The sequence below is a fragment of the Dipteris shenzhenensis genome, chromosome 16, assembly GCF_047967505.1.
Source record: "Dipteris shenzhenensis isolate YYH24624 ecotype China chromosome 16, Dip_SZ_1.0, whole genome shotgun sequence".
NCBI classification, from domain to species: Eukaryota; Viridiplantae; Streptophyta; class Polypodiopsida; order Gleicheniales; family Dipteridaceae; genus Dipteris; species Dipteris shenzhenensis.
The window spans coordinates 4,163,448-4,178,560 of NC_141611.1; the positions used below are offsets into that span (position 1 = coordinate 4,163,448).

Sequence of the window (15,113 nt, forward strand, 5' to 3'; positions counted from 1 at the left end):
ATAGAAAAAGATGTCTACAATGAAATGGAAACGTTGAATACTACATCAAGATGGAATAACAATAAAAGAACTTAAAAAATATAAGAATATATAAACTAATTGTTCAATCTTTAAATACAAGATCCTTGCCAAAATATATAAAAGGAACTACACATTTAATACAATGAGATATTATTAGTTTATAAGACACTAGAAATACCATAAATGATTCATACATACCTCACAAATTACACACAAAATTCAAAACTTCTCCACTAGAGGTTCTTCTATATTAATGGACAAATCTATAGTACTTGAGAAATCTCATACATATATCCATGAAGGCATTGATATTACTTGAGTCTCACATTTGCAAGCAAAATGAAAAATACATTATTTTTAACATATATACACCAAAACAAATACCATCAACATGTGAATCATACTCTTACAAAAAACAATACACAAAGCACAAAATAAAAGCATATATACATATTAATTGCTGAGACATGTCTAAAATAGAACAAATTCAAAGATGCTTAAAAAATTAATGTAAAGTTTTAACTACAATTTGCATTTCGCAAAAGCAATAACAATAAATGGCAGCCCACTAGACCTCCACATATGGAGCAACATACCAAAGAACGTTCGTGCATATGTGATCATTTAGTATATATATATATATATATATATATATATGCATAAAGAATCTCAAAAAATTCACTTCTACTCATACAAGAGATACAAGTAAGATCAAGAGACAAAACAAAATCTAAAAGTTTATGGATAAGTGAAGTAACAACTTTTAGGTCAATACATTACCCTTAATTTCATTGGAAGGAGGGCATGTTGGATTTGCCAATTAATTCGGATGTGGTTTTAGGAGCATCTTCTATTCGTTTAGGACGTAGCTCCTTCAATAGTGCGTCAAAATGTTGACAAACCGAATTGAAAGTGTTTCTATCTTCTAAATCACCCCCTCCTTTCCTCATGTATAAACCATAGTGACAAGGAAATCATCACAAAACGTCGAGATGGTGTTTCTTTTTGGAGGTTTTTCGTGTTGGGTTTCTCTCTACAATCTCCTACCGTTTGATTGGATCATTGATTCTATGTTTTCACTGTATCCAGGTGCTTTGGGAGCAATCCATCCTCTATAGAAAATGGAAACGATCCCAAGCAATTGTGAGTGTTAATCTTCTCAAAAGTAGTGTCCGACAACAATATCAACCTTCCTTGTAACTTCCTCTGTGTAGTTTTTCATATCACATATCGTGATTCCTGAGACGCACTTGGATCAATACTACTCTGCGACTCCGCTGCAGCACATGTACTTCCAACTTGTCAATCCGCGTACCTTGCACGCTTTATCCACCAGTCTTTCCCTGCTTTCATTCTCCTTTTTAACGTCCGACTGTTGCTGCTGCGGTTGGTTTCTTTCTGCGCTAGTTGATATTGTCCATTTTGAAGCCTCATTATTTTGTACTTGCCACAGAAAGTCCATCATCTCCGCCTTGCTCGTAGGACTGCCTGCAGACAAAATTCGACGGCCTGACTGCAGTAACGTGCTCGGGCAAGCACAAGGAGCAGTCTCCGAGACCTCCCGCTCGTTCAGTCTACTGCCCAGCATTACACCCTCCCTGCGACCTGCGTTGCAGTCCTTACCAGCTTGACCAGCCAATTGCCTATATGTGGCGGTAGACGATATCAACCTTTGCCCTTCCTTGCCCGTTGCAGGCGGAGCCAGTGATCCCAAGTCCTGGTCCATTAACACATCCTCATCAATCTCTTCAGTTCTTAGATTTTTGGACACCAGACAGCTATTCAATTTCTTCTCCGGGACATTTCCCCGCGCATCAATATGGCCTGTTGGTTTAAAAGATAAGCTTCGAAGCCCCAGCTGTCTCTTATAGGGGTTGCCATGAATTAAGAACTCATAATCGGGTTTGCACATCTGGGATCTCCCTGAAGTAAGCGGCAATCCGTGGATGGGTTTGCAATTTTGCAATGTTCTCGTGTCCCATTTGTGCCACATTAACCTATCACCTTCTGGTGTGAAGCACCTGCCAGGAACGTTCTGCAAATCAGCATCAGTGAGTTCACGTTTTCCCGAGATCACACTCAAGCTGTCAAAGGACTTCAACTTCTCCTTGCTACTTTCCGGTAGAAGTATTTGATTCTTATCAACAGGTTTTGCGACATTGCCCTCCACCCAATTAATGACAAAGTCAGAAGCAGCTTTGGAAGTCGCATTGTTCATTTGCCCATCTTCCTTAGTTTTTGATTCAGTCCTACTAACACGAATTGTAGATTCCACGACATTTTTGCATATTACCTCGTCTTCACTAGTGGACCTGACGGAGTATTCCTCTAGCTCTGGAATGTTCGGGTCGCCATCTGCGAGTCTAGTGTTGGACATCATATTGCTCCCATCCTGTGCAAGATCCTCGACGTCCCTGCTGCTCTTATTGAAAGTACAAACCCTACTGGAGTGCATACTCTGTGAGAAACTCGAAAGCTGGTATTCAGCAGCGGCCTTCCCTTCCGAAAACGCAACGTTTCCTACCCTCGCTCCTTCGGTCGTGGCATTAGCGGACTGAGGATAATCATTTGTTACCTTGTATGAATCCAGGTCTTCGGAACGTCCAAATTCTGTCATGAGCACTTCTTCATCGATATTGTAAAGCAACTGACTCCTCACGAAAGCTAGCGTCGACTGGGCTACTCCTTCAAATCCTTGGACCCAATTCGGCCATCTTTCTGCGTTGCATCCCATTAGGCGCTGTGCCTCAACGTTCAAGGTTGACATACCTGTCTCTCTTTTCAGAAAATCAAAAGTAGAAATACAACCACGAGTGCGGCTGACGCGCTCGCCTTGGATTTCCCTGTTGTGCTTCGGTAGCAATTCGCTTCGAGCAATAAGTTTCTCTAATCTACGCACCCCCTCATTTCCGAGTACAATTAGACATGCTGTTGTGAGGCACTGGAGGAAGCGTGTCAACCCTGGAAGAGCGAGAATGGATGAGACTACAATGAGAAACATTAGCGACCTTAGAATGAGGTGAAGTAGCAGCCGTGTCGAGAGTTTTCCGCCCATGCTCTTTTACCGGAAGTGATCCACTGCAAGTTTCCATCCCAGAAGCTCTTTCCGCGATCTCTGGAGCGTGGTACGTAGCCAGACAGTCGTAGGCCATGGAATGGACGATCCAACCATTGTCGCCCTAGGCGAAATTACCAGCACGGGAAGTGATGCGAACTGGAGAAGGACGAGAGATCTGACTGTTAACCTAAAGGAGGAGAACTGTAGGAGCTTGGGTAGAAGAACACAATGGATGGCAATCCCCGAGGCGAGAAATTTAGCAGATTCAAGGGAGGGAAAAGCTCCCAACTTCGGATCAAGTTTATCGGCTGCAATGTTTTTCGACTGGATAAATCCTGCGTGTAGCGATATATATAATATATGACGGGCTTCACAGGGAAACCAAGGGAAGGATAAAAGGTCGTGAAAACCCACCACAAACTTTTTGACGTGGGTGATTCCGCTACCACCAGCAACATGACGGGGGAAGCGTGGAGGCGCTGTCAACAAAGATGCTGCTAGGATTTTTCCCTTTGAGCCCACGCAATTCGATTCGCCATTCTTAACAGAAAAACTATTGGCCTTTTACTATCAACGCGGGGCGGCGAGACCCTGTTGGCATCAGGTGTTTTGGCCTCCTTTGTCGTGGGAATATATTGCGAGGGGACGTCTGGTATTTCTACCTTGCTCTTCGGATAAACGAGGCAATCGAAGATCAAAGCTTTCATAGCTAGGCTCAGCAGGTCACACATTCTACGACCTCCGGGCCGCTCCATAGTGCTGCATGACCTGCGCAAATATGCAAACATTTGTGTGGATTGTGTGTAAATATTTACAGGCAAATATCAATCGTTTGCAGCTCACAAGCATTAAATGATTCACCGACATCTAAAAGGTTTTTAATCTCAACCAAGCAAAATAAAGGGTTATGGTTCCCAAATACTTGCAAACCACCTACCCATAAATGCTAAATTTTAACTTGCGTAGCCTTAAGAATTGCTAATCGAAACTACAATATGTCCCCCTCCACATGGTTTAGCCCCTAGCCTTAAAAATCGTTCGAAAACTTTATAAAGGAAACCTTACGAGGCATATATTAAAATATGACAATTTAGCAAAAAACACATTTCAAGAATACTTTCCTTTACAATCAAACTATTACATTGTAACAACATACCATGATTTTATAACCACCTATTAAACATAAGGGCTAATCAAATCTCAATAAGGCTATGACTATCTTGACAAAGTCCTTCAGTATGACACAATGGAAAAGTAAATTGATAACATAGTCCTAAAAATCTAGCACATTTATGACCATTATCACTCAATGCACAATCATCCTTATTCTCTTCTCACCTAAAAGGACAGTTTTATTGAAGACCAATGGGGTAACCAAATTACTTAGAGTACTTAGAGGATTGGGGAGAGTTGGAACTTAGGATGGTAGTAACTTGCAATTACTTGTCCCAATGAGTGCATCTTATATGTAGTTTTCATGAACATGACATTCTTCATGTTACATCCACGAAAATGTACCATTGGATAAATAATTCCGAGCAACCCAAATCAACCAATCTTGCACTCATGTTGTATTATGTACAAGCATGACCAATGCCATAGTATGCCTCATCCTAACTATGTCTACTCTAATCATAACCAAGTTTATACCATGATCCTCATGCTTTCTAAAGAACTTGTATTTAATTAATGTTAGACTCTTAGACTCTGTACTCTCCACATTTATTAAAGTATATAAGTACTTTTGGAAAGTGCACTCTCTAGATTCATATTTATATGTACTTTGGAGTACTTTCGAATATATATATTTTAAAATCCACTCTTGAGAAAACAAATTAAAACAAAAAAGTAAGATTTTTGGAATTGCAAAAGACGAAAATTATAAAATTCACCATGCACAATCATCCTTATTCTCTTCTCACCTAAAGGACAATTTTATTGATATGAAAAGACCAGTGGGGTAACCAAATTACTTAGAGTACTTAGAGGATCGGGGAGAGTTGGAACTTAGGATGGTAGTAACTTGCAATTACTTATCCCAATGAGTGCATCTTATATGTAGTTTTCATGAACATGACATTCTTTGTGTTACATCCACGAAAATGTACCATTGGATAAATAATTCCAACCAACCCAAATCAACCAATCTTGCACTCATGTTGTAACATGTACAAGCATGACCAATGCCATAGTATGCCTCATCCTAACTATGCCTACTCTAATCATAACCAAGTTTATACCATGATCCTCATGCTTTTTTAAAGAACTTGTATTTAATTAATTTTAGACTCTGCACTCTCCACATTTATTAAATTAAGTACTTCTGGAAAGTGCACTCTCTAGATTCATATTTATATGTACTTTGGAGTACTTTTAAATATTTTTTAAAAAAAATCCACTCTTGAGAAAACAAATTAAAACAAAAAAGTAAGATTTTTTGGAATTGCAAAAAATGAAAATGATAAAATTTAACATCACATTCTATAGAGACTTTCATATCCTCTAAGAATAGCATAACATTACATCAAAAGTGAATAGCACGATCATACATCAAAGGGACACCAAAGTTAGAGTTGCATTAAAAGCATTGCATGTATATGTTAATATGTATGTATGTATTATTAAGGCCCATGCATCAGATTAATTTAAAATATCCAAGAGAGTCCTCTAAAATCTCCAAGACTTAATAAGGGTGTCAATAAGCACCTTTTGAGAGTTTTACAACTCTAAAATCTCCAAGACTTAATAATGGTGCCAATAAACACCTTTTGAGAGTTTCAAAAAGCAACAATAGTAAATCTCAAAGGACTTATTTGAATTACAAGGCTTGTGGTAGATGATGCTGGAAATAGCCAAGAGTCTTTACAAGGCTAGAATAAAGTGCACAATGCCATGAAATAGCCAAACAGGCTTTACAATGAGGGCATGTGTGTGTGAAACCAAATCATGTGCTATCTGCCCACTGATCAATGTGCCAATAACACTGAAGACTAGTCACTCAACTGATGAACATTAGGTTTCAGGTAATGTGATGATGTGAAACCGTATGTGAGTGTAGGGACTGACTTTGAGTAGGAACTAGTCGAGAATTTTGGGCATGGATTAGATTGAAAACTTGGAGAAATTCAAATCATCTCCTCTATGGTGATCTATTCTACTCTGATCTAGATCTAAACCAACTGTCTATCGATGAAAGAATAGCAAATAATTTCTTTTCTTTGGTTCTTTTTATGTGCTGGGTTAGATGCGTCAATGTAGAGGCTGATGTGCATGTAGGAAGTGGATTTGTTGATGAGTCTCAAAAGTGAATGATACTTTTGCCAAAATGTATGCATGATGTGAAGAGCACGTAGAGCACAAAAAATTGATCGATTTTCCTTTTTGGAGTGCCCTCAAATTCTTCCTAAATCAAGAGATACGATTTGATCTAGGTGGAGGGGCAAAGAGTGCAAATGTGCTCAATGATGATGTGGCAGTTAGGGGGTCACATGCAGTGACTGTGCCTATGAAGAGGTGTGCCTCTGAAGCCTTGTGTTGAGGTGGCAAGAGTGGTCACATGCAATGTGTGCACAGTGTACCTGGTAGGGGACTATGCCTGCAAGGGGCAGTGCTGACTTGATAGCTGAGGTGGCACTAACTGACTTAACCCAGGGTCAGGTTGACTAACCCAAGGTCAAGTTGACTAAACTAGAGTCAAGTTGACCTAACCAAGGTTTGAATGGTCAATTCTGATCTGGCATAGTGACATGGATGCTGATGTGGTAGATGGTGTGGATGCTAACATGGCTGATGCTGATGTCAACAATGGTGATGTGGCATGCCACTGTGGCAGATGACATGGCAGATAGGAGGATGATGTGGCAGATGTGTAATTTTCTTTTGAGCAAATGGAATTTCTCTCAGGGGAAGAGAATCCTATTAAAAAGCACTCAAGAACTCTCGATCTCTCAAACACTCTCAATCTCTCACAAGAAGGACGATGCCTTAGCAGAAGGCAGAACCATGCTTTGATACCATGACAAAATATGGAGAGGGGAGAGGAGAAGAGTGGAGATGAGGAGAGAGGGCATAGTTAGAGAGCATACCACAAATGAATAAACTGTACACTAGATTTAGTTGAAAATGTAGAATATATACAAACCCATTTAGGGTTAGGGTTAGGATTAGGGCATCTAACCCTTTCCTTTATAGCACTCTAAATGTGTTAGTGCTATGCACATGTAATCGCATGATGTTGAGCGTGATCTCTCAACATATGTATATGCTTCTCTTTATGATTCTTTCACATGCTTGGATTGATACAATGAGAAAAAAGATCGGTTGCTTAGTACGGAATATTTTCATTGCCTCGCATGTCTTGATTCTCATTTAGGGTTAGGGTTAGGATTAGGGCATCTAACCCTTTCCTTTTTAGCACTCTATATGTGTTAGTGCTATGCACATGTAATCACATGATGTTGAGCGTGATCTCTCAACATATGTATATGCTTCTCTTTATGATTCTTTCAACATATGTATATGCTTCTCTTTATGATTCTTTCACATGCTTGGATTGATACAATGAGAAAAAAGATCGGTTGCTTAGTACAGAATATTTTCATTGCCTCGCATGTCTTGATTCTCTATCTAAAATTAGTGACACACTATTTGGAACTAGTCATAAATGGTGTCGTCTAGGAGTTGACCCTTTGACTCTATAAGCTTGGCATGTGGGTTACTAGCCCATAAACTTTCTTCCTATGCCTTACCCTCACTTGTGTAAGTCATGACACATGACTTACTAGTCAATACTTCCACATGTATCTATCCCCCCTTCCATCGTGACATAGAGGGTGCTCTCATGTGGGCTATTTTGCATTCCCTAGCTAGTCAAAAAGGCATCTAGCCTTGCATACCAAGCTTGATGAGCTTGCTTCAAACCATACAAATCCTTTCTTAGCTTGAATACTTTGCCAGGTCCCACAAGTCCGATGGGCTGAGAAACATAGACCTCTTGAAGGTCCCCTATCAAGCCTTGCAGTTTTAATGTCCAATCGATGGATCTTCCATCCATAACAGTGTAACATCTATTTCAGGTACATAACATTGGTACCCGTTTTAAGATTCCCTAAAAAATTCATTAAAATTATAACTTTTTCAAAAAAAGCTATATTTTGCATAGTCAAAAACTAAAAACTTATAGAATTCATACATTTTTCAAACATCATGCCTATAAATTAAAAAGAGCCTCCACTATATTGCAAAATATATTTCGATTTTCTATATTCTCAAAGTCTTAAAGTTTTTCCTTCCCGTACTCTTTGTATTTTTATCAAAAAATAACTTTTATTATCTTAACTTATTGCACCTAATAGGATGTTCTACTTACTATTATCCAAACTAGACTTTTCACCCACTTTTTAAATCACATAAAGAAAGAATGGAAAACTTTTATTTGAGTGAGACAAAACCTTTAAATTACTTGAGAGAAAAAAGTAAAAATTTTTGTAGATTGATAGTTTGGTACTTTTAACATTATAAATGATTTTGAAAGACCCCAAAACCCTGAAAATGTTTGCAAACATACATACCTTTCGATGATTTTTTGAAAATCCTAGATGAGAAAGCATGCACCTGGCTCTCGATCGATGATATCATCGACTTGACGTGCATTTGGTCGATGATATCATCGACCAAACGTTCTTGGTCGATAATATCATTGACCAAATACGCACCAGGTCGATGAGGTCATCGACCTAGCATGTGGCACATGCTTTTCCCTCTGGGCTTTTCCAAAAAATAATCAGAAGGTATCGATGTTTGCAATTTTTTTAAGGGTTTTGGGGCCTTCCAAGCTCATTTCACATGTCAAAAGTACCAAAATATGTATCTACAAAAAGTTTAATTTTTTTTCCCAAATAATTTAGAGCTTTCAAAGATTTTGGCTCACTCGGTCAATGAATTAAGACAAGCAGGGCAATTGCAAAGGCGACACAATACATAACATTATCTCAAAATATTCCAAAGACATGATTGGATGCAATGCACAAGTTAAAGCCAAGACACGCCATGCAAGAAAGAGGGTGGCATCTCCAATTGGCTAGATTGACTCCCTGGGGTGCCAACTCCCTTTAGTGAGAATGCCTATCAAAATCTTGAGTATGAGATGAATTTAACAGTATACCATGACTAGAAATTAGTCAAATAGCATGGTTGTGTTATACGCTAAAAGAGCTTCAAATATGTCTTAACAACTTGAAATTCCGATAACACATGAAAAAGTTACACTAATTTGTAAGGAGATGGGTTTTCATATTTTAGTGTATTTTTTGTTCTACCCCCCCCTCATCCAAAAGAACCCCCCCCTTGGGCCTCACATATTATGAAAAATATGTACAAATCTATAAATCTTGCATATTTTTCAAGGTATGTAGCTTATATTTTATGGGAGGGGGAACATGAGATTTTCATATTTTCCCCTTGCATATTTCTAAAATTTAAAAGAAATCCATGCATATTCGATAAGGACCTTGTCCCCCCATACCCTAGATTTTGGACGAGGGTAGTAACATAATGCATATTGAGTTGGTGCCCCAGGGTTGACTCAGAGAATGTTCTAGTGGATAGGTTGGAAGAGGAATGATCTTACAACTTTTACCCCACAAAGCTTTAGCTCTAGTGCATTTGAAGGTATAGGATCCGAGGATGAGTACTATTCTTTGTAGAATCAATGGCATATATACCCGTGAAGCAATGTAATTTCTAGCATGTTAGACTTTTGAAATATATCATGCCATGGCCCTTTTATTTGCATTGGATGCATAGGTCCATATTGTAATGGCTTTGAGACATTATTGCATTTTATGTGAATTTTGTATTCTAAGTAAAGGTTTTCATGCGTGTTTTCTGAAATACCGTTGTTGAGAATTTTTCAAAAAAGATGTTTTTTATGTCTTTTGTCAAAAGACATTGTGCAAAATGGCCATCTTTTTAAAAAATATGTAAAATTCACATGAAAAGAAGGGAATCTTTAAAAGATTCCCCCAGAGTTCTCATTTTGAGGTTACAGTTCTCGAATTAGATGTTACAATGTTCCATAACATGCGGTCAATGCAGCCACACACCTAATGGTGGTCATACGAGAACTGGAACCAAAGGTTTCATCATAATCTATGACTTTCTGTTGTGCATAGCGCTTTGCTACAAGGCGAGTTTTGTACCTATCAATGGACCATCTGATTTTCTTTTGAGCTTGTACACCCACTGCATGCCAATTGTCTTCTTGTTGGTAGGCAAGTCCACCAACTCCCAAATGTGGTTTTTCTTAATGGAGTCAATCTCCATGTTTGCATTGCCTGCATCTAATGCACATTGTCTCGTGCATCATCAAGTCCAAAGAGAGAGAAAAATACACTTAGGACACAAGTTTGCCATTGGTTTGGTCCCACTAGAAGGGGCAAGGGGCAAATGAGTTTTAAAATTGGTCATTGGTTTGATCAACTAGGACGTGGGGGAAATTTTAAAATGTGGGTTGCCATGTGGCATGCCCATGCAAATGAAATTGGCAAGGAGGACCTTGGAAGGCTCCATGGGAAGGAAAACGCTATGCACATCACGCGGGCTAGGAGAGGACAATTACGTGCAAGTGTGAGCTCACAGGAGGACATTTCATATGAAAATTGATGGCTCGAGCTGCCATGGAAGCGAGCTGGTTTGCTGGTGATGGGATGTTGAAGAGAGAGTGGGTATGGAATTTGATGGCCTAGACAACAACATGTGTAAGGGATGATGGGGTTAACTGGCTTGGGGGGTTATCCCACTCAAAGGTTCTATGTGGCTGATGATGGTGCAGGCTGGTGAGCTGATCATGGAATCTTTTGCTAGGAAGTCATGTAGCTTGTTGGTCGGATTGGTACAGACTGTTTTTGGCACATCACATGAGCATGGTGGGGAGCTGGCTGTGGTGATCTTGTCCCAAGAGGCTGGTTGGTCATTAGCCTTTGATAGTAGTACAATGGGAATCACTCATGAAACTTGCAAATCAGTGAAAACACAATGAAAACTATACACAAAAATATGCACGATCTTCCAAAACTCACAAATGGAAAAGATAATAAGCATGCTAGGTGCAATCTCACCCCATAGTAGTGGTGCTTGTCTTCCACTTCCTATGTATTTGATTGATTCATAATTTCAAGCAACAAATGATACAAGTACATCTCCTCCATGCACGATTTGGAGATAAGCCACACACACCTTCCAAAATATTTACCTTGCCTTTTCTAGAAATAGAGTTTGGTTTTCCCCCTTTAGTTAAGGTCCTTAGGCTAACCCTCTAATGTTCCAAAAATTAAACTATGTACATGAGCATTTGTAATTTCAAAAACTAGGCTTTCTAAAGTAAGCCTTGTTCATTCCTCACATCAGTAGTTGCATCTTATGCACACAAAAATATGGTGAATCATGCTTGCTTCTAATAGACATCGCCCGATTAGTTACTCTTCCCTTGAATTCACAACATCCATAAATAATGAAAATATTTCAAGCATAAGAAACCTTGGAATCAATCACCAATATTATTCAATCTTTTAGAATTTAAGCAATGCAAACAATGAAAACACAATGAAAACAATGCATTGTGGGCCCTTCATAGATGGATGGTGCACACATGCGACACATACCATCGCATGGTGAAACACACTAGTACACATGCATAAATTCATACCGACGGTGCACACACTACTACACATACCGTCATCACATAAGTGGTGCACACATTGCTACACACTCATACACCCACAGCCATATATCTAGCCATGCGTACAGATGGTGCACACACTGCTACACATACCATCGCTCGTCATGTAAGTGGTGCATACACTGCTACACACTCATTGCATAAGTGGTGCACACACTACTACAACTCATACAAATAGTGAGCACACACTGCCTCAGCTATGCTACAAAATGTTAGATCTCATAACTAAATACTGAAAGATTAAAAAATAATGGGATAATCCCAATTCCTATAACATTCTCCCTACAATGCATGGCATCATGTAAGTGCCTCCCCGCTTTTACATTAGTGCCATCGGCACTAGAGATATTAGACCACTTGCCATGCAAGGATTTTTGCATCAATGCTTGGTTCATGGGGCAACTCGTCAAGTGCTTGGTACTCTAATAAGTGCTCTAGTGTCTATGTTTGGCCATGGTCAACTTCATTTCTAAGAATGTTGGTAGCCTTCATCTTTTGCTTAAGTGCATGAGATGAGAGTTGCATCCCATCTTTTGCTCAGGAGCACCTGGCTGACTTTTCCATGATGCGTTTGCACAAAGCCTTCCACATCCATAAGAAAATTAGCCAATAAGCAAGCACACGGCAGGTTAATTCCGTATTGGAAATGCATGGTAATGGACGTCACCATTATGTCATGAAATGATAAGTATTGTTGTAGGGCAAAACTTGGTCTATGAAGCATCAAGAGTAGTGAATTAACATGTTATCTACATTAGCGTTGAAAGCGTTCCCATTTGAATTTCTAAGATTTTTCTTTCTCTCTATAGGTTTGCCATTTGGCACATACTGAGAATTGCACACCATTGAAGGCTTGATAGGGTACGGTTCTTACATTTTACAAAGAGTGTTGACAGTTTAGTTCAATCACCCACAACCAACTTTAAGGAACTCGGTGCTCGATGCTACCCCAATCTAGTGTAGTGCTCGGTGAAGAAGCTCTCTCTTGCCATCTTTAGTGCAGCATGCTTGGGTGATGAAATAGATGCCAACATTAAGCACTAGGAGTTTGAATATAGTGGTTAAAGGGAAGAATCGTATGGTGATGGGAGAATCGAGTTCACATGACTTAGGAAAAACAATACTGGATGCACAACACCATAGATGAATAGACAAGGAAACCAACTTGTATTGATATAAACTCTTTACAACCAAGACGCCTTAGCTTGCAATGAACACTCAATCACAGCTTCCTAGCAAGCCCAAGTGAGAGGGAGAGTGCTTGTCACAACATACATCTATCCTTCTCCCTGGTATGTATCTTTTTTCTAACTAAGAAGTTGTGCTTGATGCAGCACACTGCTGCTCACTATCGATTGGACCACCCTCAATCACTTGCATGTCCAACTGTGAACAGTGCTCGGTCCAGAAAGTTCCACTCCTTCCACCATCGAGCAAGGCAACACTCCATAGTCTAGAATTGTGCTCCTATGTTAGCCTTAACCTGCACTCCTATTGTCCTTAACTTGAAGGCCAACATTTCACCTTAGCTTTTCTTGAACGGGGTCCTCATGGTGATGGATTGGCGAGAACCCAACGGTTGCTCAAACGCTAATGCTCTAAGGTTGAAGCTTCAGGGACATCTCACGGGTTGTCAATGTCATTAAGGTGGGGGAGCAGAGTGGGCTGGTGGAGTAGAGGGTCCAACTTCATCTATGGGTGGAGATCAAGGAGATTAAGTGGGAGTTGCGGGTCAGGGCCAAAACTCCGTTTTTGCTCATGGGGAGGCCATGGATACAACAAGCTGATATCTAGAGGTGTAGTAGGATGGCAACTCGAGCATAGTAGGCATGGGGAGTTGATAGATATGAGCAACAATCAACTGTCACTCAGCCTTGAAGATGTTATGCTGATGCATGGCCTGCTCCTTGACAAAATGGTTGAAGGCCTTTGTGGCTCTATCATAAATAGAGATGACGGGTTGGACTGGCCCTAACACTTTTTGATGTAAAGACTATGGGGGAGCATGATTAAACTAAATTTCATAAGTCCAATATCAAACATGCATCCCTTCTCAGCTTGGTACTTGGTGCAGGACTTCAAATATTGGCACGGCCTCGAGAAGATCCTATCTTGCTAAAATTGACTTGGCATAAAAAATCTTCTTGGATGTTTGAATTCCCACTACACAACTATTGTCTGACAAAAATGCATCTTGCACTGCAGCCTCTGCAAAATCTATGTAATGTGAGTGCCCATGCTCTTGGATTCAACTCGGCCCACCGGATCAAGCAAGAGTAATGCCTAAGTCATTGCTTGCCTTGGTGCTTGAGCTGCCTCCACTTCCTGTAGGCTTGATCTCCAAGGTACCTACTTGGGTATTGGATTTAGAAAATTGGTGCACACCATCTTGGCCTATTGTAGAGTCATCATTGTTTGGTGGCTGTCTTTTGGGCAATTTACGTGGATGCTCATCAAGTGCTTAGAGGAGCTGGATAAGAGATTGGAGTTGAGCATACTACTCCAACCTTGCTTGCAATCAAGCACTCTCCTCTTTAGGTCATCGGCATTTGTAGCTGCCTGACAGAGCTGAGTGTTCTCTTTTTGTAGTATCTCCACCTGAGTCTAGGCTGCTCGGAGTGCTTTTAGGTTGAACCTTGTCTATTGCGTCTTTGCCAACCTTTACGTTGGTCATTGCAACATTCACCAGTTCACTTTGGGACTTGGTAGCTATTGTTTTCGGTTTGTCCACCTGACACTTGAGGTTGTCATACTCCTTGGTATGCATTTGGCCTAGTAGGGAATAATTGTGTAGCAATTCATGATGCATTGCACTCCTGCTTTCAAGCTGCTCGTATAAGCTATTGTCCTTGGCAGTGAGATTTACCTCAGCCTGCCTTAGTCTTGCCATTTGCACCTTAAACAATTGAGCCAACAAAGAATTGAGCGAACTCCTCCCTATACTGTGCCCAGAAGAAACAGATTGCAGCTTGGGGAGGGAGCCAGTGGTTGGCTAAGTAGTCAAGGGCTTGAGATGCATTGAGCATATTCTTCCTCAGTGGCATTCCAATCTGACAAAATATGAAGAGGGGAGAGGAGAAGAGTGGAGATGAGGAGAGAGGGCACAGCTAGAGAGCACACCACAAATGACTAACTGTACACTAGAATTAGTTGAAAAAATAGAATATATACAAACCCTTTTAGGGTTAGGGTTAGGGGATCTAACCCTTTCCTTTATAGCACTCTATAAGGTTAGTGCTATGCACATATGATCACGTGATGGTGCTATGCACACATGATCACATGATGTTGAGCGTG

General features: G+C 40.1%; 1 protein-coding gene across 1 annotated transcript; it reads right to left on the reverse strand.

Annotated features, from left to right (window-relative positions):
• Window positions 1-1,242: 1,242 nt before the first annotated feature.
• On the reverse strand, window positions 1,243-2,788 carry LOC147892434 (uncharacterized). The gene has a single exon (XM_087387378.1). It carries the CDS (start codon window positions 2,786-2,788, stop codon window positions 1,283-1,285), a length of 1,506 nt encoding a protein of 501 aa, XP_087243504.1. The 3' UTR covers window positions 1,243-1,282.
• Window positions 2,789-15,113: the final 12,325 nt, after the last annotated feature.